Consider the following 24,910-nt stretch of genomic DNA (forward strand, 5'->3'; position numbering starts at 1 on the left):
GGAAGAAATAAAGGTTTACACAGCAAATCAAGCACATCAGCAGTATTCTCTAGCACTACATGGAACTAAAACAAAGGAGGATGTAGAATGGGGATTAATAAATGAATCACATAAATAAACATCTGAACTTTCACCGGTGCTGCCCTGTATTGATCTGATTCCCATTATGCTATTCTGAAAAGGCTGGGAAAAGGGATACAACTGCTAATTCCTTTTGCTTCCCATTATCCACAAACCTCTTGTATCCACAGCAGCTCCATTTCTTAGGAAAATGCACATCAAACATTTCACTTCAAGTTTCACTATTTATGTTATTTACCTAGACAACCTAAAATGAAAGTACTTGAAACATGTTTCAGCACTCATGGGAGACAGAAAAACTGAAGACCAAAATCAGAACTGTAAACATTGTTTAGTAATAAAGCTCTACCAATAGAAGATGTTATTTAATCCTAGTGGCTGGTGAGCTGACCCAGCCACTCTACAGCCCCTTAATTACTACATGTTGAAGGCAGGCAACACTCCCACATCCTTTAGCCCTCTGTGCTACACTAAAATTGTAGTCTCAGAGCACATTTGTGTTGCATGTCAAGCCTAAACGAGGACCACAAGGTGCTAGCAGTTCAAAGTGTTAAAGCCTTAAGATAACCTTCCTGTCCCTGATGGTTACAGATCGCCCAGGACATCCTGCTGAGCTCAGCTGTGCTGTCTCAGCAAGAAACGAGTAGCAATAGAGAGGCAGTTGAAAAGACTTTTCTGTCACTCATCAGACCTGCTGCACCCTTCAGCTGACATGCAGCAGGCTCCTCAGACGAGTGACAGCAGTCACTTGGCACTGTTCCCCAGCACAGGGCCCTGTTTCCTTATTTAGCAACCATTTAACAATCAGATCTGCTCAAACTTCCTAGGAAATTAGTAAAAGGAATTTTTGACTCATGACTGGATTGGGTGTAAGAAACCATGTAATTGTACAGTAGCCAGAACAATGGAATTATGTAGGTACAACTGGCATAATTAGATCTACCACAACAGTCAGAGGATATTCAAATACAGGCTTCCTGCACCAGATCAGCTCTGATGCAGGGTAATTATTTAATTTTTAGGAAGATAATTCTTTAATATTCTTTTCTATTATCTGAAGACAGATCTGAAAATGATGCAACAACCTATGTAATCAATGCAATGCTGTGGTACCATGTCATTCTTATTGCTAGAGCTTGAGATGGGTAACAATTTAATTACAGATAACATATAAAACCGATGTATCTCAACATTTCTTGATGCCTCAAATAACAGCAAGGCAATAATCATATAAAAAGGGGCCAGCTGTAATTATGTAATGCATCAGCATGACATTTCCTATCAACATGGCATAGCTAGGAGAGCAGCAGTGATGTGGCTCAGTGAATATGGATGCATCCTTGTTTCAGCTCACATAACAGGAACATGGAAAAAATGATACTAGCCATAAATTGCCCCAAGAGTGATTATGAAAGAAGATTAAATCATGCATGAAGAATAGACTGAAAAGCTGGTGTGACAGTTTCTACTGCCTCTCTCATTGACTCTTACCTATTTTTACATTCGAAGACAGATACTACTTTGTCCTTATATTAATAGTGAATAATGAAATTACCCTTTTGGTTTGAAGGATAAATTTACCTTTGATTCACTTGAATTTAAAAAAAAAAAAAAAAGGATAAAGAAAAAAGTACTACTGCAAACTTCTAAGTAGTTAAAGGTGAAAAATAGATATGTCAGTCCTGCACATATTTTTTACAGAATTACAGAGCAGTTGACAGAATCACAGAATGGTAGGGATTGGAAGGGACCTCTGAAGATCATCTAGTCCAACCCTCCTGCTAGAGCAGCAGCATCCAAAGTATATCACATAGGAATATATGCAGGTGGGTTTTGAATGCCTCCAAAGACAGAGAGTCTGACTACAATGACACTCTCTGGGCAGCCTGTTCCAGTGCTCTGCCACCTTTGAAAAGAAGTTAAGGCTGGCAAACAGCATCCCCCCTCTTTTAGGATGCCATCAAAGCCCAGTGCTCTGCTGAAGCAGGTTCATCTGCAGCAGGGTGCTCAGTGCTGTGTCCAGCTGGATTTTGAATACCTCCAGGGAGGGAGACTCCACAGCCTCTCTAAGCAACTCATGCTAGTGTTGCAGCCACTCTCATGTTTTCTTACATTTTAATGGGTTTTCCTGTTCCAATTTGCTCTTATTCTCTTTTTGCCTTTCTCTGGGCACCACTGAGAAGAGCCTGCCTGGCTCCACTTTCTTTACTCCCTCCCATCAGATATTTTACACACATTGATAGTGTCCCTTTGTGAGCCTTTTCTTCTCCAGGCTGAACAGTCCCACTTTTGCAACCTCCAGCTCGCATGTTAGGCATTCAGCCCCATCATTCAGATCATTAATGACATGAAACAGTCAATTGCTTCCCTGTTACTGAATGCTGGAATACAGCATTATTGAGCAGACTGCAGCTGGACTTTGCCATCACAACCTTCGGGTGCAGAAATTTTCAGACATGCAAAATGCTGACCCATATGAGCAATCTGCACTATTCATATGAGAACATCACTCCTGGATATGAACAACTTGCTAAAAGTAACTGAAACAAAAAAAGATTGCTATTACCTTCAGCTTCACAACCAGAGAAAAAAATAGGATACCTATAGCAGAAGTAATGTTTAAGGCAGGCAACACAGCTAAAATTAGCTACATTTATCTATGTCCAGAGCAAGGATTTCTGATTTCAGATTAAGAACACATTAACTGATAACTTTAAATCAATAATACCTTTCATAAAGTCCAGCACATGTAACAGAACAACACTTATTCTAAGGAACCAAACACTAATGTGTATGTTATATTTAATGCACTGCAGTCCATCAGTGACCTCTACATGCTCTGTGAGTCTTTTCATCTCCTAATCCATTTTGGTTCTTTGATTTTTTTCCATTTGTAACAAATAATCTACATTTTAAGACTGTTATAGTAATTAAAATAGAAGGTTGGATGCCTTTTAATTTAAAACCAAGTTTTAAATATCTCTCAATTTCAAATGACAATAATTTATGGAGGAATTTAAACAGAGGTACATTAATATACCTCATTACAGTGCAAAGAATGAACTCTGCCTTGGTATGACACTACTGATTAATTAGACTCATGATTAGGATACTCCAGCCTTAGTGTTTCCAGAAGACATTAAACTGAATTTTGCAGGCCCAGATTTCTCTCCACATTTTCTCCAGAAGAGTCTTGGCATACTTTTTATACCGTAAACTGTTATTCAGCCGTAAATAAGGACTTTCCTATCGTTATTGGTCAAAACCATTCATATGGTCCCTTAATAGCTATCATTTAATGACAATTTGGCTCTCAACTTTTGAAAATGATGTGCTCCATTTCCAAATTGGGACACTAAAACCCTCCATTCCTGTCCTTTTGTACAGTCACACTCACAGGGAACTGGCAATCGTTAGACTTATACTGGTCCCACTTCAGCTTTTCTTTTCAGTGGAACAGGAACTGTTGATAAGTAACCTAAATAATCCAAATAATTAGACACAGTAATTGTTATTAACTTACTTTAATTAACAACCAATTTACTTTAAATATAGTCTATGTAGAATGCTTCAGTTCAAGCAAGCTATAGAGTCAAGAGCACGTTTCTCCCCTATTACCAACACCATCAGAACACAGCCCAGAGTGACAAATGTGCCACTTACAAGCCAAACCGACTAAAATTTAGAACAGATAAAGAGATTTTATAAATTGCTGATAATTTGTTACATTTCTTTGGCAAACACTTGCTATATTTCCATGAATGCCAAATGAGTTGAACATTTTTCTTTAAGTGCTAAAGAGAAATTGCACTTAATTGCAGAATTCTAATTGGTGCCTCCATAATGACAACCCAAGTATCTGCTACCTTGTTTTAGATCTGTTAAATGGAGGTTTTACTGCCTGCTGATATGAGACTGGCTTCATGAGCACTGCAGACAGGGAAAACAGAGACAAGAGACAAACTGCACAATGTTGAGTTGGTCAGGTAATGAAAATTTCAAGGCAACTGTATGCGGATTAAAAAGTGGATTTCCAGATTAGAACCAATACCAGGAATTTACATGGCTTTTGCCAACATTAAGGCATCAGTGCCCCTGTGTTAGGGCTGAATGGAAACAGAGATACATTTTCTTCACTTGAAGCAGTGATCTAGCTGTATGTTTGGAATAGATCCTTTGAACTAGTCCAGGATCTGCTTTAATCATCTATCAACAGTTCTCTCCCCAGTATCAACAGACTTTGTCTCCCCATGGTTGCCTATGAAAACATTCAGAGTTTCTGAACACACCATCAAAATTCCATAAACTACATAATCTTCCTCACTTGAGATTAACTATCTAACACTCCTAATCAAACTTAATCACAGCTTTTATGAAGACCTCCACTCATAGTCTGATATGCACCTCTGCTCACCATTGCAGGTGAATTTCAATCACAAAGTTCAATCACAAAGGCAAATATCAATCACAAAGTGTGCACAAAATGCACACCATCTATTCCATGTTATCTAAACCTACGAACTCTAGTCTGAGTCCGCATCACTTTCTCTATGCTTTTTACTTATTAGAACTGGAAGTCTTGTACTGCCCTGGAGACATTAAGTCATCATTTCAGGCTAACAATTGAAAAGAAAACTCAAAGATCCATAAAACAAAACTAAGAACTACCAAACCTCCTCCCCCCAGTACCTCTGTGTACTGTGAGAATGATCATATTGTACAAGAAAGCAATTATCACGATCAATCACAGACAGTGCATAGCCTTTACCTGTGCACACCAAAATCCTAGATTTCAGAAAAGAAAGTCTCCACAGGTAGCTGTCTGTGCACACAGCTTCCATTTGCACAAAACCGAGCAATACTTTGGATTTTCTACTTTTCTAACTCAATATCTTAGACAGGAAATCTAAATTTCTAGAAAGACCAAATCAAAGCAAAAATTAGTCTCAGTACTATTGTTCCGGTTGCAGCACAATTACAGACAATCTTTATAGTTTATGGAGCTAAATTTAGTAGGTGCAAAGCAAATCTAGCCGCATGAAATGCAAAAGGAAGTTTTTTCACTTAAGCTACTCATTATAGCCCATCATAATTATAGATCTTCCCTGTTAATAGTGCTCCTTTCCAGAGCAAGGAAAAGGGTTCTTCGTGTATCCATTTCTAAATGAATTTACAAACACCATCAGCAGCTATTTTCACTTGCCATACAAAATGTACTCTTTAAATCTTTACTAGAATGTGCTAGCTAAAATGATTTTTAAATTGGTTTGGGTGAGCGAGGTGGTGGTTTTTTGGGAGGTAAATGCATGAGCTCAAGTGAACATAATATGCTATAGCAATGCTTATCTACTATTTTCTCAGCGGGATTTTGTGGCATGATTGGTTAGGTAATGTTTGAGATACAGTACAAATTCAGTCCTCTGGCCAGTCCCTCTCCTTGTCAGGACACTAAGAATGATGCCTTTGCTGGGCAGAATAGCAGGCTGGGAGACTGCAGCCAGTTCTAAGTGATTATTCATTCAGGAGGAAACAGGACAGCAGTGATGGAGAGGTTGAACATCCTGGCCTCCTTTATAGGAAAATTCTCCCAGAAAAGCTTGTCTCTCAGCTCTTCCAAATATATAGCCCCTAGCAAACCAGCATTGAGCACGGTTAACCCTTCTCCATTGGAGTGAAGTGTAAGCTAACTTCATTCTCTACTCACTTGAAAAAGTAGAAACCACATAAAGATAATATGGCATGAGAAATACTCAGTGGAACTTCTAAGCTGCTCAATGCTTTCATTTGGTATTGTGAGCAATGAACTACATCTACTGCCCAGCACTCATCATTTCAGATGGATGAGGTGTCCCAGGGTCTCTATGGAGACTTGCCAGTAGTGCAATTTTTCCATGGAAGGTGTCTGCTAAAACAGGCCTGACATTGCTTCAGAGATGCTGAGGAACAGTATGATTAAAATACTCTAACAACCTTTCTTTTGAAAACTTTATGTTTCCTCTCATAGACTCCAGCTGGGAAAAGGATTTTATGTAACAGATGCCTTCTGTCTTCTGTCCATCAAAGTCATATGCCCCTGAGACACCAGATTCACCACAGTCATATGCCTTTGGGAAGTCAATGTTTGCTCAGAATCTGTGGCTACAACTTTTCAGAACCTCATTCATGCTGGAGATTTTTCTGGCTTATCTGGCACCACCTCCAAGAGCAGAAAGGCCACCATTTTGGAACACCTTCCCACACTGACTTGTAAATAACACAGAAATAGGATTGACTGGAATCCAGAGGAGCCAAGAGCTTCACATATGAGAAGGAAAGGTGGGAAGCTTGTAAGAAAAAGTAGTGGGGGCTAGCTGCATTAAAAAGCAGGAAGTAGAATTTGAAGCATAGATTTTTACTTACTTTATATTTAATACCAACTTTCTAGGACTAGCTGTGACTCAGGAGAAAAGCGTATACAGTATTTTGTTTATGGTGACAGAAAATAAATCTTCACTGCAATTTCATTCACAAAGAATAGCAATGCCAAGGCAATTTAAAGTCTTTTTTGAGTCTGGAAAGCAAGCCCTGCAAATTTATTGCTCTGAAATTAGGAAGATGTTTTCTGTCATATACTTCATTACTGATCTATTGCATTTCAGGCATTGTACCAGTTGAGAGGTTTGGAGCTTGGTTGGAGTTTTCCTCTCCCACAGAGGGCTAAGCCACACTGAAGTCTGCGAGGAAGGAGAAAACTTACTGAAAACTATATAACATACACTATATATTTATGTAACATATACCTGAAAAAGACAATTCATCCACAACATTATTTTCTAATAAGCCTGTTTGTGTATCTTTGTTTGATTATAAAACCACTACCATTTTCTCTAAAATTGGTATGAAATTATTATCTTCCTGCTCCTGATGACAGCGAACACAAAGAAAACCTACATTAAAACAGATGTGCCTGAAGTAAGTGGTTTACACCCACTCATGGAAAAACAAAAGCTCCTATCAGGAAAACATGCTCCCTGCAAAGTGTTAGCACTAAATTCCAACCAGCATATCAATCAGCTCCAAAGTGTGATGGCTTTATCTCAGTAGGGTACCACAGGCATGAAAAGAAGTATGTATTAAAATCATTCATTCTGCCAATACATTTTATTTAAAAGGTCCTAAAATTGATCAGACAACAATACACAATATTTATACATCTAGATGAAAACACTTTGGAACACCTTGCAGGAAATGTTGGCTTTTAAAGCCTTCATTCATCAACAGGGGTATCTGGCAATAGCTGGCAGTTATCCCTGCAAGTGAATCATCCTCTGCCAGTACAAGATGAGTGGAAAATAAGAACATGAATGTAAGATAAATAACATAAACCAAAACCCTGTGCAAGGTAATAGGAAATAAATTTGTGGCATTATAGAAAGTTAAAAATCTAATTTGCTCATTTTCAAACAGGCAAGCAGGTTAAAAAAGAAGCTACTGTGGTAAATGGTATTATAGCTTCCAAGTCACTGTCAGCCCTGTTTATAATCTTGCAATGATTTATTCCAGCTGGAATAATTGGAATCTGCAATTACCAAACAGTGAAAGCAAGGAAGGGCAGTACAAAGGAGGTTTTTACCACCTTGTGCTCTGTCACACAAAGAAAGAAAACAAAGAAATACAATTCACTTTGACCATAAACTTTTAGCCATATGGGAATAATTTGTCATGCTACATTCTATATGTTGCTGTGCCTGCAACACTTCCAATTTGTTTTTGTGCACATCACGCTCCAAAGTAGCTCCAGTCTTCAACATGGCAAATCTGGCATTATTCCTTGCTACTTGAGATATTGGATAGAGTTAAATCTTTATTCATTATTCCAGTATTTGAAGGACAGAGGGAGAGGGACTTTTTACAAAAGCATGGAGTGACAGCATGAGGTAACAGCTTCAAACGGGAAGAAGCTGGATTTAGGTTAGTCATGAGGAAGAAATTTTTCCCTATGAGGGTGTTAAGGCACTGGAAACAGGCTGCCCTGAGAAGCTGTGGAGGCTCCAAGCCTGGAAGTGTTGAAAATCAGGTTGGATGGGGTCCTTCAGCAAACTGGTCTAGTAGGAGGTGTCTGTGCCCATGGCACAGGGATTTGAGCTACATGATCTTTAAAGTCCCTTCTAACCCAAACCATTCCATGATTCTGCAGTGCAGGACTATCTTATTTATCCATCCTCTCTTTCTGTGTTCATTTGTTGCTGAAGCAGGATGGTCACTCCCTTCTTTGACAGAAAAGGACACTGAGAACTGAGGAAAGAGCTGTCAGGAGCTGAGGTCCTCCTGCTCATTCACAATTACAGTTTACTGTATAGTGAGAACTTCAAGGAAAGAACTAGCTCTGTCTGAGCACATTTACCTATAATGTTTCTGCCATACATGGGGAATGCTGCCTTGCCTCTGACAATCCAAACACTGCTGAAATCATGCAGCCTTCCAGAGACCCTAACAATGTCAACACCATTTACAGGATGGCCCTGCTCTGATCTCTGCTCCTTAATCCCTCTTTGCTTAGTTCAATCCATCCCACAGACAACTGTGAGCAGCTTACTGACCAGCTGATTCCATTCTACCCCTCACAACTCTCAGAAAAGAAGATTTTATTTTTAAAAGACACTTTTTTTCTAATCAAAGCCCCTGCACCCCAGCAGCAGAAAGCACATGACCGGGATAAGATGTCCAATGCTTCACACATTCAAGAAGTCTCTTCTAAACACTATTATTTCAATTATTAACTCAGTAGCTAATTCAGTGAGAAAAGCTATATTTGTACCTCTTACATAAAACTTCAATGGCAAGTGATGTGTGAAGATCATGGCTAATTACCACTCCTAGAAGCAGAGACAATTAACTACGTGATCTATTATTTCTAATTATTATTATTTACACAGTAAACAATATGCATGCCATAGGTTATTTTTTCTTGCCTAGAATATTTTGAGAAAGTGCTTACCAAGGACTTTATGAAAAAGTTTTAAAGCAAATGTTGTAGGATAGGGGTTTTTTGTTTGTTTGTTTGTTTTGTTTGGGATTTGTTGGTGATGTCTTGCTCATATATAGGAAGATACTTCAGCCTGCATTGTCTGGACACATCTATAATATATATCTACATTATATAGTTGTACAATACTGAGAACACAAAAAGTGAGACAAAGATATACATTTACTAGAATGGCAATAATTTTGCCCAAGAAGTAAAAGCTCTTGGAGAAATCAGTTCAATCAAATTTCAATCAAACCAAGTAATTTTTTTCAATTATAAACAGAGCAGACCACAATGGAACGGAAAGGAATGGAATGGAATGGAATGGAATGGAATGGAATGGAATGGAATGGAATGGAATGGAATGGAATAAACCAGGTTGGAAAAGACCTTCAAGATCATCAAGTCCAACCTATCACCCAACACCACCTAACCAACTAAACCATGGCACCAAGTGCCTCATCCAGTCTCCTTTTAAACACCTCCATTGATGGTGACTACACCACCTCCCTGGGTAGCCCATTCCAATGGCAAATCACTCTGAAGAAATGGCTTCAGCTGAAGATTCAGAAATGCTCCAGCCAGTATTTCAATGCCATCATTTGAGCCCGTCAAAACCAAAAGCATATACAATTTTCAAACAGTTTCCACTGCCAAACTCTTGTGCAGCCAGGAACAGACTTACAGTACTGTCCTCAAGTTACTTGACTCGTAAGACAGCCTTATGGCCTAAACCCACCTTTCGTCCTAATGCTCCAGTTTCACCTTTTTCCCCCTCAGTGGGCCCTCTCTGCAACATTCTTTTCTCAGGGGTTCTCACTCTTTCTTCCACTGTCCCTCCTTCCTCAAAGCTGACCTGCTTTCTTGTCAGCAGGTCAACCTTAACCGACACCTTACATGTCTGTCTGATAAATGATCATTTTCACAGAAGTCAGCTGCTAGAGCTGCCAGTTATATTTGTGTCTTAATGGTAATGTAAGGGATCTACAGAAGGAATAAGCCTGAATTTAGGCCAGGCCATTTATTTTGGAGTGCAAATACTTTCCCCAATCTTTTTTTTTTTTTTTTTAAATACCATTTACATTGGGGGTTTGTTAAAGTATTTTTTTAAACTCAGACCACTTTTGTGAGCAATGGGTGAACTTCTCTGGATTAAATATGAGATGACGTGACCCTTCAGGTACAGTAAAAACAAGTGGTGGAGTCGCCATCACTGGAGGTTTTCAGGAGAAGACTTGATGGGGTGCTTGGTGCCGTGGGTTAGTTGTTTGGGTGGTGTTGGATTGGTTGATGGGTTGGACGCGATGATCCTGAAGGTCTCTTCCAACCTGGTGTATTCTATGTATTCTATGTATTCTAAATAGTAATTTTAACTGTATTTCAACACAAGAGACAAAGAGCTTGAGATTAGGTTTTCAGAAATGTGTACCTGAGAGTGAAAATAGCTTTCCAATTTAAAATATCAAAATAACTAAAAATTTAGTTTGGAGGCTGAAAGCTACTTTCTCATGGTACTCATTTGAATAAGGAGAAGAATTCTAGTGACACCCAACAGCAGTTTCATTTAGCATGACTGCCCTTGGCATAGAGCTACCCTAAAGCACAGGCTCCTTTGCTGTTGCCTCAGGAAATATCAATTCTGATGATTTTCTGTTGATAGGTATGGCACAATCTGATCCCTTGGGGTATGAGCTTTGTTTAAAAATGAAATAAACAATCTTTCCTGAACAATTAGGATCTGCTGCCACTCTGTTTTGAAAACAAGAGATCATAGAAAGACACAGATACATAAATATATCTAGAGAGAGAGATAATAGGTCCATGCTCTGTCAGAAAAGAATTAAGACAGCTGCAAGCAACTAATGTTAAAAAGATAGCACATCTCAACCCTGTTCCACTGCTGATACTTTTGAAATTAACGTGAGGAAATAACTCAAATTCTCAAAACATAAAGATGTTTTCAAGAACTTGAAACAACTTTGCACACAACAACATAGCCCTACTGTATTCAGAGTGATGAACTTATGAAAGGTAGAAGGAAATGACAGACAATTTCTGTTGGCTAAGTAGTGCATGTGTGGATATATATTTTATTCTGGAGACATTTTTTTCATCCAATTAAAAAAATTAATAATAGATTACTTGATAAATGAAATCCAGTCATTAAATTGTATTTTCAAAGAAAATAAACATGTAGGAGAGCAGAGTAGTTTGTATTTTGCATACCTTTTTTATGACCATTTCTGACAGGAACACTGTGTCTCTCAACAACCCAGATAGCTGGACGACTTCTGGATGCAAATATATTCCTCACACACAAAAAAACCCCAACCTTCACCTGGCTACTACATCCATGTTCTCCATGCCCACAGAATAGATTTTTAACCTATTCCTGCAAAGCAGCTGTTCTGCTAAAATCTCATTTTCCATTACTTTCACCATTTCACTTATCTAGACTGCAATTTCTTCTTATGGTTTTCTTATGGTGTCCAGAGAAGGGCAATAAGGCTGGTGAGAGGCCTTGAGCACAAGCCCTATGAGGAGAGGCTGAGGGAGCTGGGATTGTTTAGTCTGGAGAGGAGGAGGCTCAGGGGCAACCTCATTGCTCTCTACAACTACCTGAAGGGAGGTTTTAGCCAGGAAGGGGTTGGTCTCCTCTCTAGCAACCAGCAGCAGAACAAGAGGACACAGTCTCAAGCTGCACCAGGGGAAGTTTAGGCTCGAGGTGAAGTGAAAGTTCTTCACTGAGAGAATTGTTCGTCATTGGAATGTGCTGCCCAGGCAGGTGGTGGAGTCACCATCCCTGGAGGTATTCAAGAGGGGATTGGATGTGGCACTTGGTGCCATGGTCTAGTCATGAGGTCTGTGGTGACAGGTTGGACTCGATGATCTTTGAGGTCTCTTCCAACCTTGGTGATTCTGTGATACTGTGATATACTATGGGTTTTCTACCTGCTCTGCCAGCCTCCCTTCACCTCTTTTCTCCAAGAAAGTATGAGGTACATTCATCTCTGTATTCACTGCATCAGAGTCAAAATATCAATTTATTCTTAACAGTAAAAATCTGTGCCAAAATCTCTCAAATTGCCTTCAGTACAAAGAAGTTAGAGATTTTGTTCCACTGGTATTAATAAGATCATTCATTATACATTCAGGAAAAGTAATTTCACAAAGCAAGAAGGTGAATTAACACCTTTCCTCCTCTTCTGGTAAATCTTCCTAAGTGTGTCTATGTTGCAGCTCCATCCCACTGCTATGCACCACATAACCCTGTGAACCTGTGTCCTCAGCATCATTCTCCCAGGGAGGGTAACCATCCCACTCTCCAAGAAATGATTCCTCTGAGTGAAGCTTGTGGAGAATCCTTGGTCCTCCCTGCTGGGGTTGTTTGAGACCCTCAAAGTCATTCCTGCAGCTGTGTAAGGATGGGTGTCACTGAGCATACATTGAAGAGCTGTGAAAGGAATATGGTTGGAGGTTGTGTGCTGACAGCAACCTTAGTAACTTTACTATTTTCTTAGACAGATGTTATAGTGTCATAGGCAACTGTTCTGCATTATGATACACAGGAAACCACGATTTCTCTGCTCTGGCTGCAAGAAAAATGTCTGCCTTGTTTGGGTTTTCTTGCACTTTTCCATAACTTCTCTATGTGTTTTCCTGTGAGATCCTCAGTTAAGGGATGCTGCTACTTTGTGCCACATACTGCAAATGCAGTAAATTATATACTCTAAAATGTCAGAACTGAAAACAGTCCTTCTGATGCAGATCCAGATACCCACCTAAGAGAGGCATAACTGGTTTTTTTGCTCCTTAGGCAGATATCAAGTACTAAATTATGTGCCTGTATTATAGATCCTACCAATAACAAGTTCAGCTGGGCCTTTTCCATTGGTGCTGGAAGTCACTCTACTAAATGCTAACTGTGCTAACATCCAGCAAGCACGTCATCAGTGCCCTCAGACAGCTTGCAGGAAATTAGAAGGAATACTTTTCTAATTAAAACTGAATTTATACAAGGAAGAGTTCAACAGCACAGTTCAAGTCACTAGTTTTGGTATTTGGAGTCTCTGTTTCATTACTGCTCCACGATATTTAAGATCAAGGTACTTCTGCTGCAAGCCCAGTCAAAGTACTCCCAAAATGAAAATTTGATTTTCAGAATAAAGCTCATGTGCAAAAATGCATGAAGTCTGAATTTTATTTCACAGAACCACAGAATGCATCAGGTTGGAAGGGCCCCTTGAAGGTCATCTGGTCCAAACCCCATTTCCGTGTGGGAAAGCTACCTAAAACATGAGCATTAGAACAGAAAGGCTTTCCAGAGAACAGCTTCACATCCACAGCATAAAACCAGCATTAAAGTTGCCCTGAAGCTAATGGAATGCAAAATCAGCTCACCCAGTAACTTAATCCTTGGAAAGCATTAAAAAGAACTATATTTAATGATGCTATTGTTCAGCTGAAACAATTTGTGTTTAATTTCTCAGGGAAATTCAAATCTTTTATCCCAAGCAGCGATATTATTTTCTTTTTATATTTTTATCAATGGTTCCATTGCCCCTTAATCAAAAGACAATACAAGTGGGAATTTTTCTCACTCAGCAGAACATCTTGACTAATTTTATGGCCCCATATGCAATCACTCAGAACATACAAAGCTCAATTTACAGCACACACAGAACCAAGGAACTAAAAATAGACTATGTAAAATTCAATCTCAGTGACATAACACTTATGTGCCCTTTGAGTTTGAGCTGATATTCACAATTTGACTACATTGGAAAATAATTGTGTATATTTCATCTTGGAAATGACTCCCTTATGTATTTTTTACCATATTTATTATTTAAAATGAATGAGGGCTAAGGAACAATATCTTGTAGCTTAAAGTTAGCTGAAGTCTGTTATGAACAATGAATAACATGAACTGCTCCAGCATCTGGGCTGTTTTTTCTCATGGGCTTGATCTTATGATGCTGTTATAATACCTATAAAATCACTATTCATTTTACAAGGATAAGTTCAAGTAGTCATCTGTTATGCAGCCAGCACAAAGGCGATTTCTAGAGGATTTCATTCATGTATCAATTTTACAGACAATCAGTCTCTGTGCAAAGCCAAAAGGGTGCAATACTGCCTCTCTTTTTATTAGGCACACATAACTGATTTCAACCAGAAGCAATGAACTCAAGACAGAGTAAAAAACAAAACCAGAACAAAAAAACCCAACCAACCAACCAAAACCTAACAAATGGGGTGGGGGGGGGGGGGAGAGGGAAATCAAAACCAATATTAAGCCTGAGGTGACATTTCAAAGCTACTATTGACCAGAAATATTTCAGTCAAAGGAAACCATTATCACAAGGGAACAACAGATTAATAAACTCAATTCCACAGATTCATCACCCTGGAATGTCTGATGCCCTCCTGTGCCTTACCTAAATTCATTCTGAGATTCAGAGAGGGTGAGCTGGTGTGGAAGCTGACCAGAAAAATTTTGTTCCTGTGTTTGATCCCAAGCATTCAAAATGAACATCAAAATCTAACCCAAATGTAGCACAGCTGACATTAAGCCTTGCTCTTCCAGTCCCACCTGACTTAACTACCAACCAGTCTCCCTTGTAGTTTGTTAGGAACGAGGAAACTTCTGCCAGAAAAGGTAACATTCTCTCAAAGCACCCCCAAAGTCAAACTCCTTAGTGACAGCTAGGTCTGACACTGGTGACTAACATTGCTACTGCAGCAGATATACAAACACAAACTTACAGAGCTATTACCCTCCACCCCAATTTATATGTTAACATACTTCCGGTCAGTGTGAAGTGGAGGACTCTGATTCAATTTCTCTTTCTACAGAAGGAAGTATCTAACCTTACTTAGGCTGTAGCAACATCAAAGTACCCAAGCTGTATGTCTCTCTCCCCAAAAATTAAATGTTACCCTGCTTTGTGAAAGCACTATTTACTCAGCCAGAGTAAATAGCCAGAGTATTCCTGCTCATTTACAAACATGCAGATTAGATTTCAAGAAGCTACTGCCATAAATACGCACACTCAGATATTGACAGCATATGCACTCAACCATCAGAGAATGAAAGGTCCATCTTTCATTTCAGTCTGGTTGGTTGTGACCTAGACAGACCACAGGAAAAGGACAGAATAAAATCCAGGATTCAGAGGGGAACTGGTGCTGCTGGGTTAGGTGGGTGCTCACAGGTGCCATGGCTGAGTAAGCTCTCCTTTTTCAGAGAATCTGAATTCCAAGTCAAAAGTGCCTTGCTCCAGCCTCAGCTGACTACAGCTATTTGTCTCTGCAGTGCCACAGAGGAGGTGTACACTTGCTGGTTTCAGATGGGAGGTGGACATTAGAGGATTTATGAGCTTCCTTGTCCACTCCCAATGTAGGAAGCCACTCAAGCTGCTGCAGGGACTGGTTCTCCCCACATTTCCCTTTCCAGAGAACTTTAAGTGAGAAGAGTGAGTGAACCACAACACAGGACTAAAAGGTGCCTGAGGCTGACTTTGGACACTTACCCTGGGTAAGTGATCTTCACGAGTGCTTATTTCAAAACCACCTTGACTACAAACACAGTGTGTATCTGCATGTGGTTTCTCTAAACATTCTTCTTCCACGTGTTGACTGTAACTAATATCCAGGGATTTGCATAGCAAGAATGAAAGGAAATACATGCTCCAGGACTAGTATTTCTCCAGTTGCTTGCTGTGACTGTATTTGAAAGATTGCTTTTAAAACAAACATGAAGTGCATGAAAACTGCCTTGCTCAGCTCAGCAGAGCTACAAAAAGGACAATGCATAAATACATAAACCAAAAGAAATGTATTTGTTCTCCAACGTTGAGATTAAGCTTGACCTTTCAAAGAACAAATCTATCGGAACGGCAAAAGTTTTCAGCCTCTTAATTGGATCTGTACAGAAGAATCTTCTGCCACAGGCAAACAGGCTATTTCTATTTTGCCTTCCTTTACAGATTGAATAAAATACTTTGGGTGTAATTCACTTGGCATCAGAATGAACAATGGTCATTTAACCAATAATTTAACCAATCCAATTTTTTCCTATTTGAGAATTAATTGAGAATAAATTGAAAGACACACAAAAGTAATTGTACACATAGGAAGACTCAGTGAAAGCAGCTATGTTAGCAAATCCACCTACACCAAAAGTGGGCCACCCCAAAGTAACAACAGCAGGAGTTTGTTAAATGTAGCATCATTGTGTACTTGTCAGTACATGCCTATCCTTAAAACAAAACCAGCAAATACGGAGTTTTTGTAGCACCTGTTCTCATTCTGAGGCCCTGAGCAGTATTCAGTGCTTCATAATCAACAACAGAATGTTAAGGAATTAGCCGTGCTTAACATAATTACAAGTTGTGCCGCTGCGTTTCACTTCACTGACAGAAAAAGCCTGCTTACCAGAATTTTTGTAGTATAAGCACTGTTGATAGCAATTGCATTAACCAGCAGTTCCAGGGTTTTGGCGGGTACGGAATCTGGGTCAGGGATCTCTTTGTAGTGGACGTCACCAACATAGGCTTGGACGACCGTCATCCGGTTGGTTGTTAGTGTCCCTGTTTTGTCGGAGCAGATGGCTGTAGCATTACCCATAGTTTCACAAGCATCTAAGTGGCGGACCAGATTGTTATCCTTCATCATTTTCTGAGAAAAAGCAAAAGGAAAAAAACCTTCAAGATTTGCTTTGACAGATTTTTAACAGCAGTTATAAAAAGCTAAAAAGCATGTATTTAGCCTTCTTCATGAGAACACAATGTTCACTACACTAGAACTTTGAGCAGGGCCAAAAACCCCAGCCCTAGATACAGACAGCCAAGCAGTGACTATCCCTGAAACAAATTTGCCTTTGACAAACTGACACACTTCCACCTTTTCTTTTTCAGTATACATACATTTTAAGGAATAGCTACAGCAGCAAAGATTAGCTAAAGAAACTGAAGGCAACAGGATTTTTAAAGAAAAGGGGCAAAATACATGAAAGGGGGAAAGACAGACAAGAAGGGAGGAAAGGAAGCTTCAAAATCTTCATCTACAATTCCCAGAATGTTTAAGTAAAGCTCATCTGACTAAATTGCTAAAACAATCTGGGAAACCACTACATAGATAATGGAATCATCTGGAAGTCCAGGATTTTAATCTTCTTTAATTTCCTAATACAATCGCATACGATGGCTACAAACAACTGCAACTGCACTTAAGAATTTCTTAAGTACACAGAAGCCTCAATGAAACTCTAATTTCTTTGAAAACTCTTCCTGAAGACTTCAAATTCTTGTCAAAACTTTGTACTACCACACAGAAATGTGAGGTAAGAAAATGTGAAGACAAAGTCATTCTTTACCAAAATCCTCAACTACTCTCACAGTAAATTCTGCTCAAGAAATTCCCAGTAACCTTGCAAGCAAAGTAGGTACTTATGCTGCTTGATATTCCTGTGCTGCATAGTTTTAAAGCTATGTATTAGGCACATATCAGTTTGCATTTCTTTGTCAGAGATACCTTCACTATAAAGCAAATGTTGACTCTCATTAATATTTTGAGCACATTCATTTACAGGCCAATTTTCATCATGCCTGATAAATCCTAAAGACTGACTCACTCATAAACTCAACCAAACAGCACTTTCTCCCATAATTATTTGCAATGTTTCTTACCTTTACAGAATAAGCCAGAGAAATAGTGACAGCAAGTGGAAGTCCCTCAGGAACAGCAACCACAAGTACAGTAACACCAATAATGAAGAATTTAACAAAATACTGAACATAGACAGGAGTGCACTCAGGCAACCACGGTTTCTTGTTGACCACAAATGTGTCAATGGCAAAATATAGTACCAAAATGATTACAGTGATGGCAGACATCACCAAACCTGGAAAGAGAAATAATCAATTACTACAAAACAAAACACAATTAAAACCATGTGCAATTAGAAATCCACATTTGAATTTGACACGGAACTCTCTTCTTATTTTGTATGACATTTTTCACCAGTACCAATAATGATGGCAAAAAAACATTACTAGAATACATTTACAACAGCCTTATATTCCAGTGAATGAGGAAACTGAATTTTACAGAACAGCTGAATCATACTGCATTAATTTTTAAGCACCGTTTTAGTACTGCATTTAAAACGTCTCAGTCTAGTCCAACAGGAGTTCTGCTGTTGCTTAAGCCAAGTGTTATCTTAAGAGGCTTGAGAAAAGGAGTCTCTTGTAGTTTATGTTGCTGTAGAAATTATTTTAGAATAGCCCTACAGATGTGTCTGGCTGAATAGACTGAGGCTGGATACAATACTGCAGAATCCTCTACAGAATAGTTTTTGACTTGTTTTCCTCCAAAGGTGATAAATACTAGTGTTTCCAAGGTTTCCCTTTTCAAAAGGATATATACACAGTGCATAGTTTTATGAGGAGAGGCTCAAAAGAGGTACAACACTGACACTGCAGCACATGAAACACTAATAAATATTCCACAGAATTCAGAAAAGATCCCAGGGACTTTAAATGTTCTTCCAAAGACACATACATTGTGAAGGTAGCACTCCTCCTCCACAATTTTGTTCCTAGATTTGAGTATAGAAATCGAATCTCCATTAGAATCTCTGTTTTGCCTTGCCATGATTATCGCTCTTTGGCAGGTCTCTATGAGCAGCTAAGTCTGCATTTCAGAGCAAGTTCATTTCTCTCTAATGAGATCACACAGAAGGAGAATGCTATGAATTTCACGTCCTGACTGAATTTACAAAAAATATTGGTAAGCTGAAGGATGTTAAGGTTGATAGGAAACAGATGAGTTGTGGAGAGTGCTAGATGCCAGGGGAAATACAAAAATCCATTAAAAATGATCAGGACAGTGCAAGACATCCCCATAAATTGCCCAATGACAAAGAAAAACCAAATGAGGCAATGATTAATTAATTTAACTTCTATTACTTGCCACATTCTGGTTAGAAATCCCTATATAATTACTTTCCAAGTGATACTCACATGCCTGCTGAAATGCCAAAGGGGGTGATAATCAGAAGGCAATGCAGAAAGGTACTTAATCTAAGAAATTAATGATCAGGAGAAATGAAGTGGGTTTATATCCACACATACTGTTGTACAACTAGCAACAAAACTGAGAAGCTTCAGGAATATGAAACTGGGCAAAGCATTAAATTGGACATTAAAAAGGTGATAACCAGAGATTCCAAGTCACGCGCTGTTCAGGCAAGGAGACAGAAGTGGCATCATGGGGTTAGGTGATTAACTAAGTGTAAAGAACATAAAAACGAATGAGAAGGAGCAGCAGGGGTAAAAATCAAAGGGTAAAGAGGGATAAAAAAGACTGACCAGAAGTGAAGTCAGAAATCTCTTGTAGGGCCTCAGATAAGGATCTGGATAGAGATCTCTTTAATACTGAAAAATTAACCTAATGAAGACTATGTCATTATGAAAGATTTTCACTCTCTACCTACATGGAGGAGTGCTAGTTATAATAGTAGGGACCAGATGGTACTGGGTACAAGAGTCAACAGATGTGTCATATTTGGGTAGAAGGCAGGAACACAGGGAACATGGATATAAAGAGAGAACAGAATGGTTCCTGAATTTGAGAGAGGGAAATACTTTGGTATTTTGAGGTCACATTAGGGATTCAGAAACTGTGTACTCAGAAGTTCTAAGAGGAGAGGAAATTAAATATGTAATTACTGCACTTGGGAATATTGACTATGAGAAAAGCTACATTTCAATTTGATTCAAATATTCATTATAATCCAAGTTGCCCAAAGCTTCCAGTTTCTTGACAGTCAAAGCTAAGCTTTACAATAATAAAAGATCTTCAATAACACTTAATAGAACAGTATTATGATGACCTATTTTTAAATATAGCAGTACAAAAGACCTATCTTTTCCAAGAGTAAATAGTTTTCAAACCTTTTGCTGCTAGTATAACACACTGCCATACCTGCTTTGCCTATCTGGACTGCCAGCTTGGTCAGCTTCCCCTGAAGAACAGATTTTTCTTTCTTGTGCATGTTGGATTTCTTCTTGTCTTTGTCATCTCCCTCTCCCCCTTCTGCACTCTTCAGCGGCTGCATCTCCATGGCAGCAGCCCCATCCTGCTGCTTGGCTAATAATGCAGAACAAAATTGTTACTCCAAAACTATTCATTCTTTTTATTTTAGTGCTGATACTTACTGAATGCAACCAGCAGCACCCACTGGAAGGGGCTGTTTGCAACGGTGAGGAGTGGAACTAGGCACTCCCCTGGCAGACAGATGCCCCTGTGAGCCCCAGCGGGGTTTTACTGGGGCACAAACATACACATACCCCTGTGTACCCCACACAACTGGGGATAAATACTGTGCCCTCTGGCAAGTACCATGAAACTCGTGGATTTTTATTTATTTGGGTTTTAAACCACCAATGACAGCCTGTGTTATACACATATATATCACTTCATGTCTTGCAAATTACTTGGCAAGCAACAGTAGATGAGTACCACAGGATTGCCTAGAATAGCAGCTCTCAAGTGCTTGGGCAAACAGACAGGATGAATTTCAGTTTTGGTTCTTCTCATAGATTACAATACACTCTTACAAATCATGCTTTTAATGAAAACGTTTTAAGCTAATGTGGTTGCACAGATGATCGATGCACCACTTCTCTCAACTGCAAGGACACCTCAGTGTCCAGTGGACCACACTTTGCAAGCCACTATTCTAGATAATACCAGACTGTAAAAGTTTCCTTAGCATTCAGTGTTGAAGCAATTTCATCATCTGGTCTGATGGTGATAGCACAATCATTCTCCCATGAAAAGCACATATAATTCAAAGGCTAAAACCTTGAAAGAATGATACTGCAAATATAAGGAAACTTTCTTTTATCATCAAAGAGAAAGCCATGTTTCTAAAAGCAATGACATTCCAGTTTATATATGTGTATGTGTCTGTTTTGCCTCGAACACAGACCTGAGTAAATTAAATAGAATGAGATGAAACAGCCTTGCTTTGACATTCATGAACAGATTGTACAAAACCATGCTTATTTGGTTTTGTACCATTAACCCCTGAGTTTGTCTATACGGTTTCTGATCCACCACCTTTGCAATCTTTAGTATTATCTGAGAAGAGAAAGTGATAGTTTAATTTGCTTACTTGGTACAACCCAAAGAAATCGTGATAGCTGGGGCTCATGTAATAAAAAGGGAACCATGACTTTGCTTCATAGAACAGCAAAATATTTATTTTCATTTTCATCCTAAGACTGAACATTAAATAAGAAACTTCTAAGATTAGATTCTTAACCTTCCTGTTATTTATCCTTCTAATACACTTGTACATTGCTAAATAAGTTCTTGGCTTTAGAGTTTCCTTTTGTTATTGCTTTACTTTTTCCCTGCAAAAAGGAACGTGTTTGCACAATGCCATTAAACACCAAAGATGACAAGACACATAAAAAAGAGGGTTGGAAATTCACTCACAATACACAGCATACATAACTTGCACAACCAAAAAGAATTCAAACGACTTTTGTGACATGAAAGTTCATTGTCTATTAATGGCTTATTAGAAATGCTGACCTTCTCCTGTCCTAAATACCTGACACATCAAAATTCTGTAAGTTATAACCTTTTTGGTAGATTTTGTTTGTTTGTCTGTTTCTTTGCTGGGTCTGGTTGTTCGGGGGCTCTTTAACATTCTGTTTGAATAACAGGGCCATTTTTACACACAGGCACAAATCACAAACTTTCATTGCAACTTTTAACGGAATTTAACTACATGCTAAAAATAACATCCACAACCTCCTTAATATGAAAGAAGATTACCTTTGTTCTGGCTGTTCTCCATATTCCCATCCTGCATTTTGCCTATATGATGAAAAATTTCAACAGACAACAGACAGTAAACAATCTTCACCCAAGACAGAACATGAAAATGGGAATTTAAATAAAAGGAGCAGACAGAAGTAATGAGCATGTTACAGATACTTATTCATGATCAGAAGCCATTGTTATCAAACATTTAATTTGAAGCATGGACAATTTAGCTGGACACATTCAGGGAGCTGCAGTCAAGTTCTATGTTGTAACCTGTGAACTGCTAAATATTGACACATATTTTTGAGCAAACTGCATAGATTAAGAGGGTGAAACCAACACAAAGGAAGCAGAAACTGAGTTATATTCCTGAACTGAACTTAAAAAACCCCACAGGTATACCAGTACAGAGTATGACTTTGGTAATTGATTCTAGAATGAAATTTACTATTTTATCAATAAATAATAGTGATCATAAAAATGCAAATCCAACATGATTTTAAAATTACACCTTCCTCTCTTGGCTGTACTGTTTAGCAAGTTACTCCCGTAAATGAAAGAGTCATCCTATATTCTGGTTTATCCTAAAGAAAGATTTGCCAAGTGCATCTGTGATTCCCAGTTTAATATTTTAGCTACATGTAATCTTTCCCTACCAAAGTCCTCTTTCGCTTTTTAAAACTGAAAGCACACCATTTCCAAGTGTGCATGAAATAAAAATAGCATAATAAAAATTAGAGCACACAAAATTTGGGTATTCAGAATAACCAGCCAACAATTTTGAATGTATTTCCAATTCCCTGGTGGGATCCCTTATGCAACTTTCACTCTGATATATGAATTGTCTGATAGGAGTTTTCTGCTACTGCTACTTGATGTTTATAAATACTACAACCAGAATGGATGACATTCTCCTTTTGTACTTCTGTATAATGCACAATAAAAACACATTGCTAAGGAAAATTAACAGTTAAAACACCTTCTTCACAGGATTTTTGACACATTCTAAGAAATGTATCATTAGAGTTAAAAAACAACCAACAAAACCATAGCATGTAAGTCCTGCTCTTCCTCCTTGCTGCCATAACACAGCTGGTACTGACATCCTCAGTAAAGCACAGAAGTGATGCTCCAACATATGTATTCATTTTCTCACTCTGTGCTGTGAATAAATAGTGTCAAAATTGAAAGGCTAAGATACATTTCTTGCATGTTTGTAATTGAGAGGTCACTAAAACCTCCTCTCTAAAAAAGAGGGAAAATGACCAAATCAGGCATAAATTTCTCACAAGAAGATTTTGCCCCATACTAACAGGCTTGAGGCACTGAGAATTCAGAAGCAGAATATTATAGGAAAGGAAAGAATGTCTTACTACTTAAAATCATCTCAGCACTCTGATGCATTACTGAACTATGGTGGAATAAACTGCTTAGCATCGACTGCCTGTCTCTACTTCCTATTCTAGTCCCATGCTGGCTATAATGTGACCATTCTGTCTTCCAAGGACTGATGTCTTGCAATGAAACCTGAATCTATGAACCTGAACAAAACCAAGCTCCTTTTCATGGTGAAATTTCCATTAGAAGTTTTGCATACAGTGCCTATCTGGATTTCATACCTGCCTGATGGCTATTTTGCTGAGAATGCTTTTTGACAAAGTTAGTGGGAGACATACACCATCTCTAAAGATTTTGATTTCTGGCTAGAGGACAAAGCCTTCCTTGAGAACTGGAAAACATGAATATAGAGCAGAGTCTGCTCTGTGTCCTGCTCTATAGATCCTTTGTCAGAACACAATTCAAAATCTTAAAGCAGTAGAATTGAAGAACCCAAACCTATGTCTTCCATAACTGACAAACGAAAATACACTGGTCAAACTTTTCATTTTATGATAAAAATGCGGTGGTTAGCAGGGATATAAGAAATGCTGTAATGAATCACACTAACAGCTCCTCTACCCTGGCTACCTAAAAATTCCTGTACACAAAATAGAGAATCATTGACAACAATATATACACAGGTATTTAGCAAAAATATTCTTCATGTCGGCAGCTACTGCAATGGACGTAATGGAGGGGTGAGAGGGAGTCATCACAGGAGGTTACATTCCAATTATTTTGACAGAATAAGAAAAGGATAGGTAATTTAGGTAACAATAAGGAAAAAATGCTGTAAATCATTTATTTCTTGTCCCAAATAATTCACATTTGGCTATAAATGATGAACAAAGAAAGAAATCAAGATGATAGAATCACTACTGCTGAGAGATCCTTTCTCCGTTTAGTTAGTGCTAGGACCAGAAATGCTGTCTCATCTTTCTGACCTTTGCACATTTCTTACGAACATTAGAAGGATGAGTATTTATTAATATTTTGATGATAATTGAATGCATAATTCTTCACAAACACAATGTACTTTTATATAAGTTTGCAAATATTTTCTTCTTTTATTTTTGGATATTAGTATGTAAAAGGAACAGTGGTTAGGCCCTGAAATCTGGAGGAATCCATCTGAGGTTTTTTTTCACTTTTCTAAGGATAGAAGAAAAATCAGAAGGTTTAGAAAAGTACATGGAGCCTCCCACTACAACTTGTGTTGTGCAGCTGCTTTGAAGGTATTGAGTTTCAATATAAAATATTTTGCCTGTTGCCTTTGCCTTACTAAAATGTCTTTTGGAAGGTACCCATGGCACCATCACTGCCTAAGTTCTTATTCCAAAAGCCAGTTACTCCTCCAAATAAACTTTCCAAGAAAAGCCTCCCCTTTACCTCCCCAGCCCTTCACGATGAGATGAGACAGAATTACAAAGACCTATCGCTGGCACTAAAAGGTATTTGTACATTGGAAGAGCTGCTTGAAAGCGACCAAAGTAACTAATCAAGTTATGTCCTCATGTGTTAGGATAGAGCAAAATCCAGAAAAGATCCTATTGCTTTTCCCAAATGCCTGATGTTGCAATAGGAATGAGTTAA

At 38.6% G+C, this 24,910-nt stretch overlaps 1 protein-coding gene across 1 annotated transcript in view; it reads right to left on the bottom strand.

The window, feature by feature from the left end:
* Positions 1-24,910, bottom strand: part of ATP2B2 (ATPase plasma membrane Ca2+ transporting 2) — a 247,399-nt gene that overhangs the window by 59,620 nt on the left and 162,869 nt on the right. The window contains exons 8-11 of the mRNA XM_054166708.1: positions 21,947-21,988; positions 20,081-20,245; positions 17,782-17,996; positions 16,529-16,771 (exon numbers count right to left, since the gene is read on the bottom strand). Of these exons, the coding sequence (XP_054022683.1) occupies positions 16,529-16,771; positions 17,782-17,996; positions 20,081-20,245; positions 21,947-21,988 (665 nt within the window). The remainder of the gene's footprint in view (positions 1-16,528; positions 16,772-17,781; positions 17,997-20,080; positions 20,246-21,946; positions 21,989-24,910) is intronic.

The sequence above is a fragment of the Dryobates pubescens genome, chromosome 1 (assembly GCF_014839835.1).
Source record: "Dryobates pubescens isolate bDryPub1 chromosome 1, bDryPub1.pri, whole genome shotgun sequence".
In the NCBI taxonomy this organism is placed as follows: Eukaryota; Metazoa; Chordata; class Aves; order Piciformes; family Picidae; genus Dryobates; species Dryobates pubescens.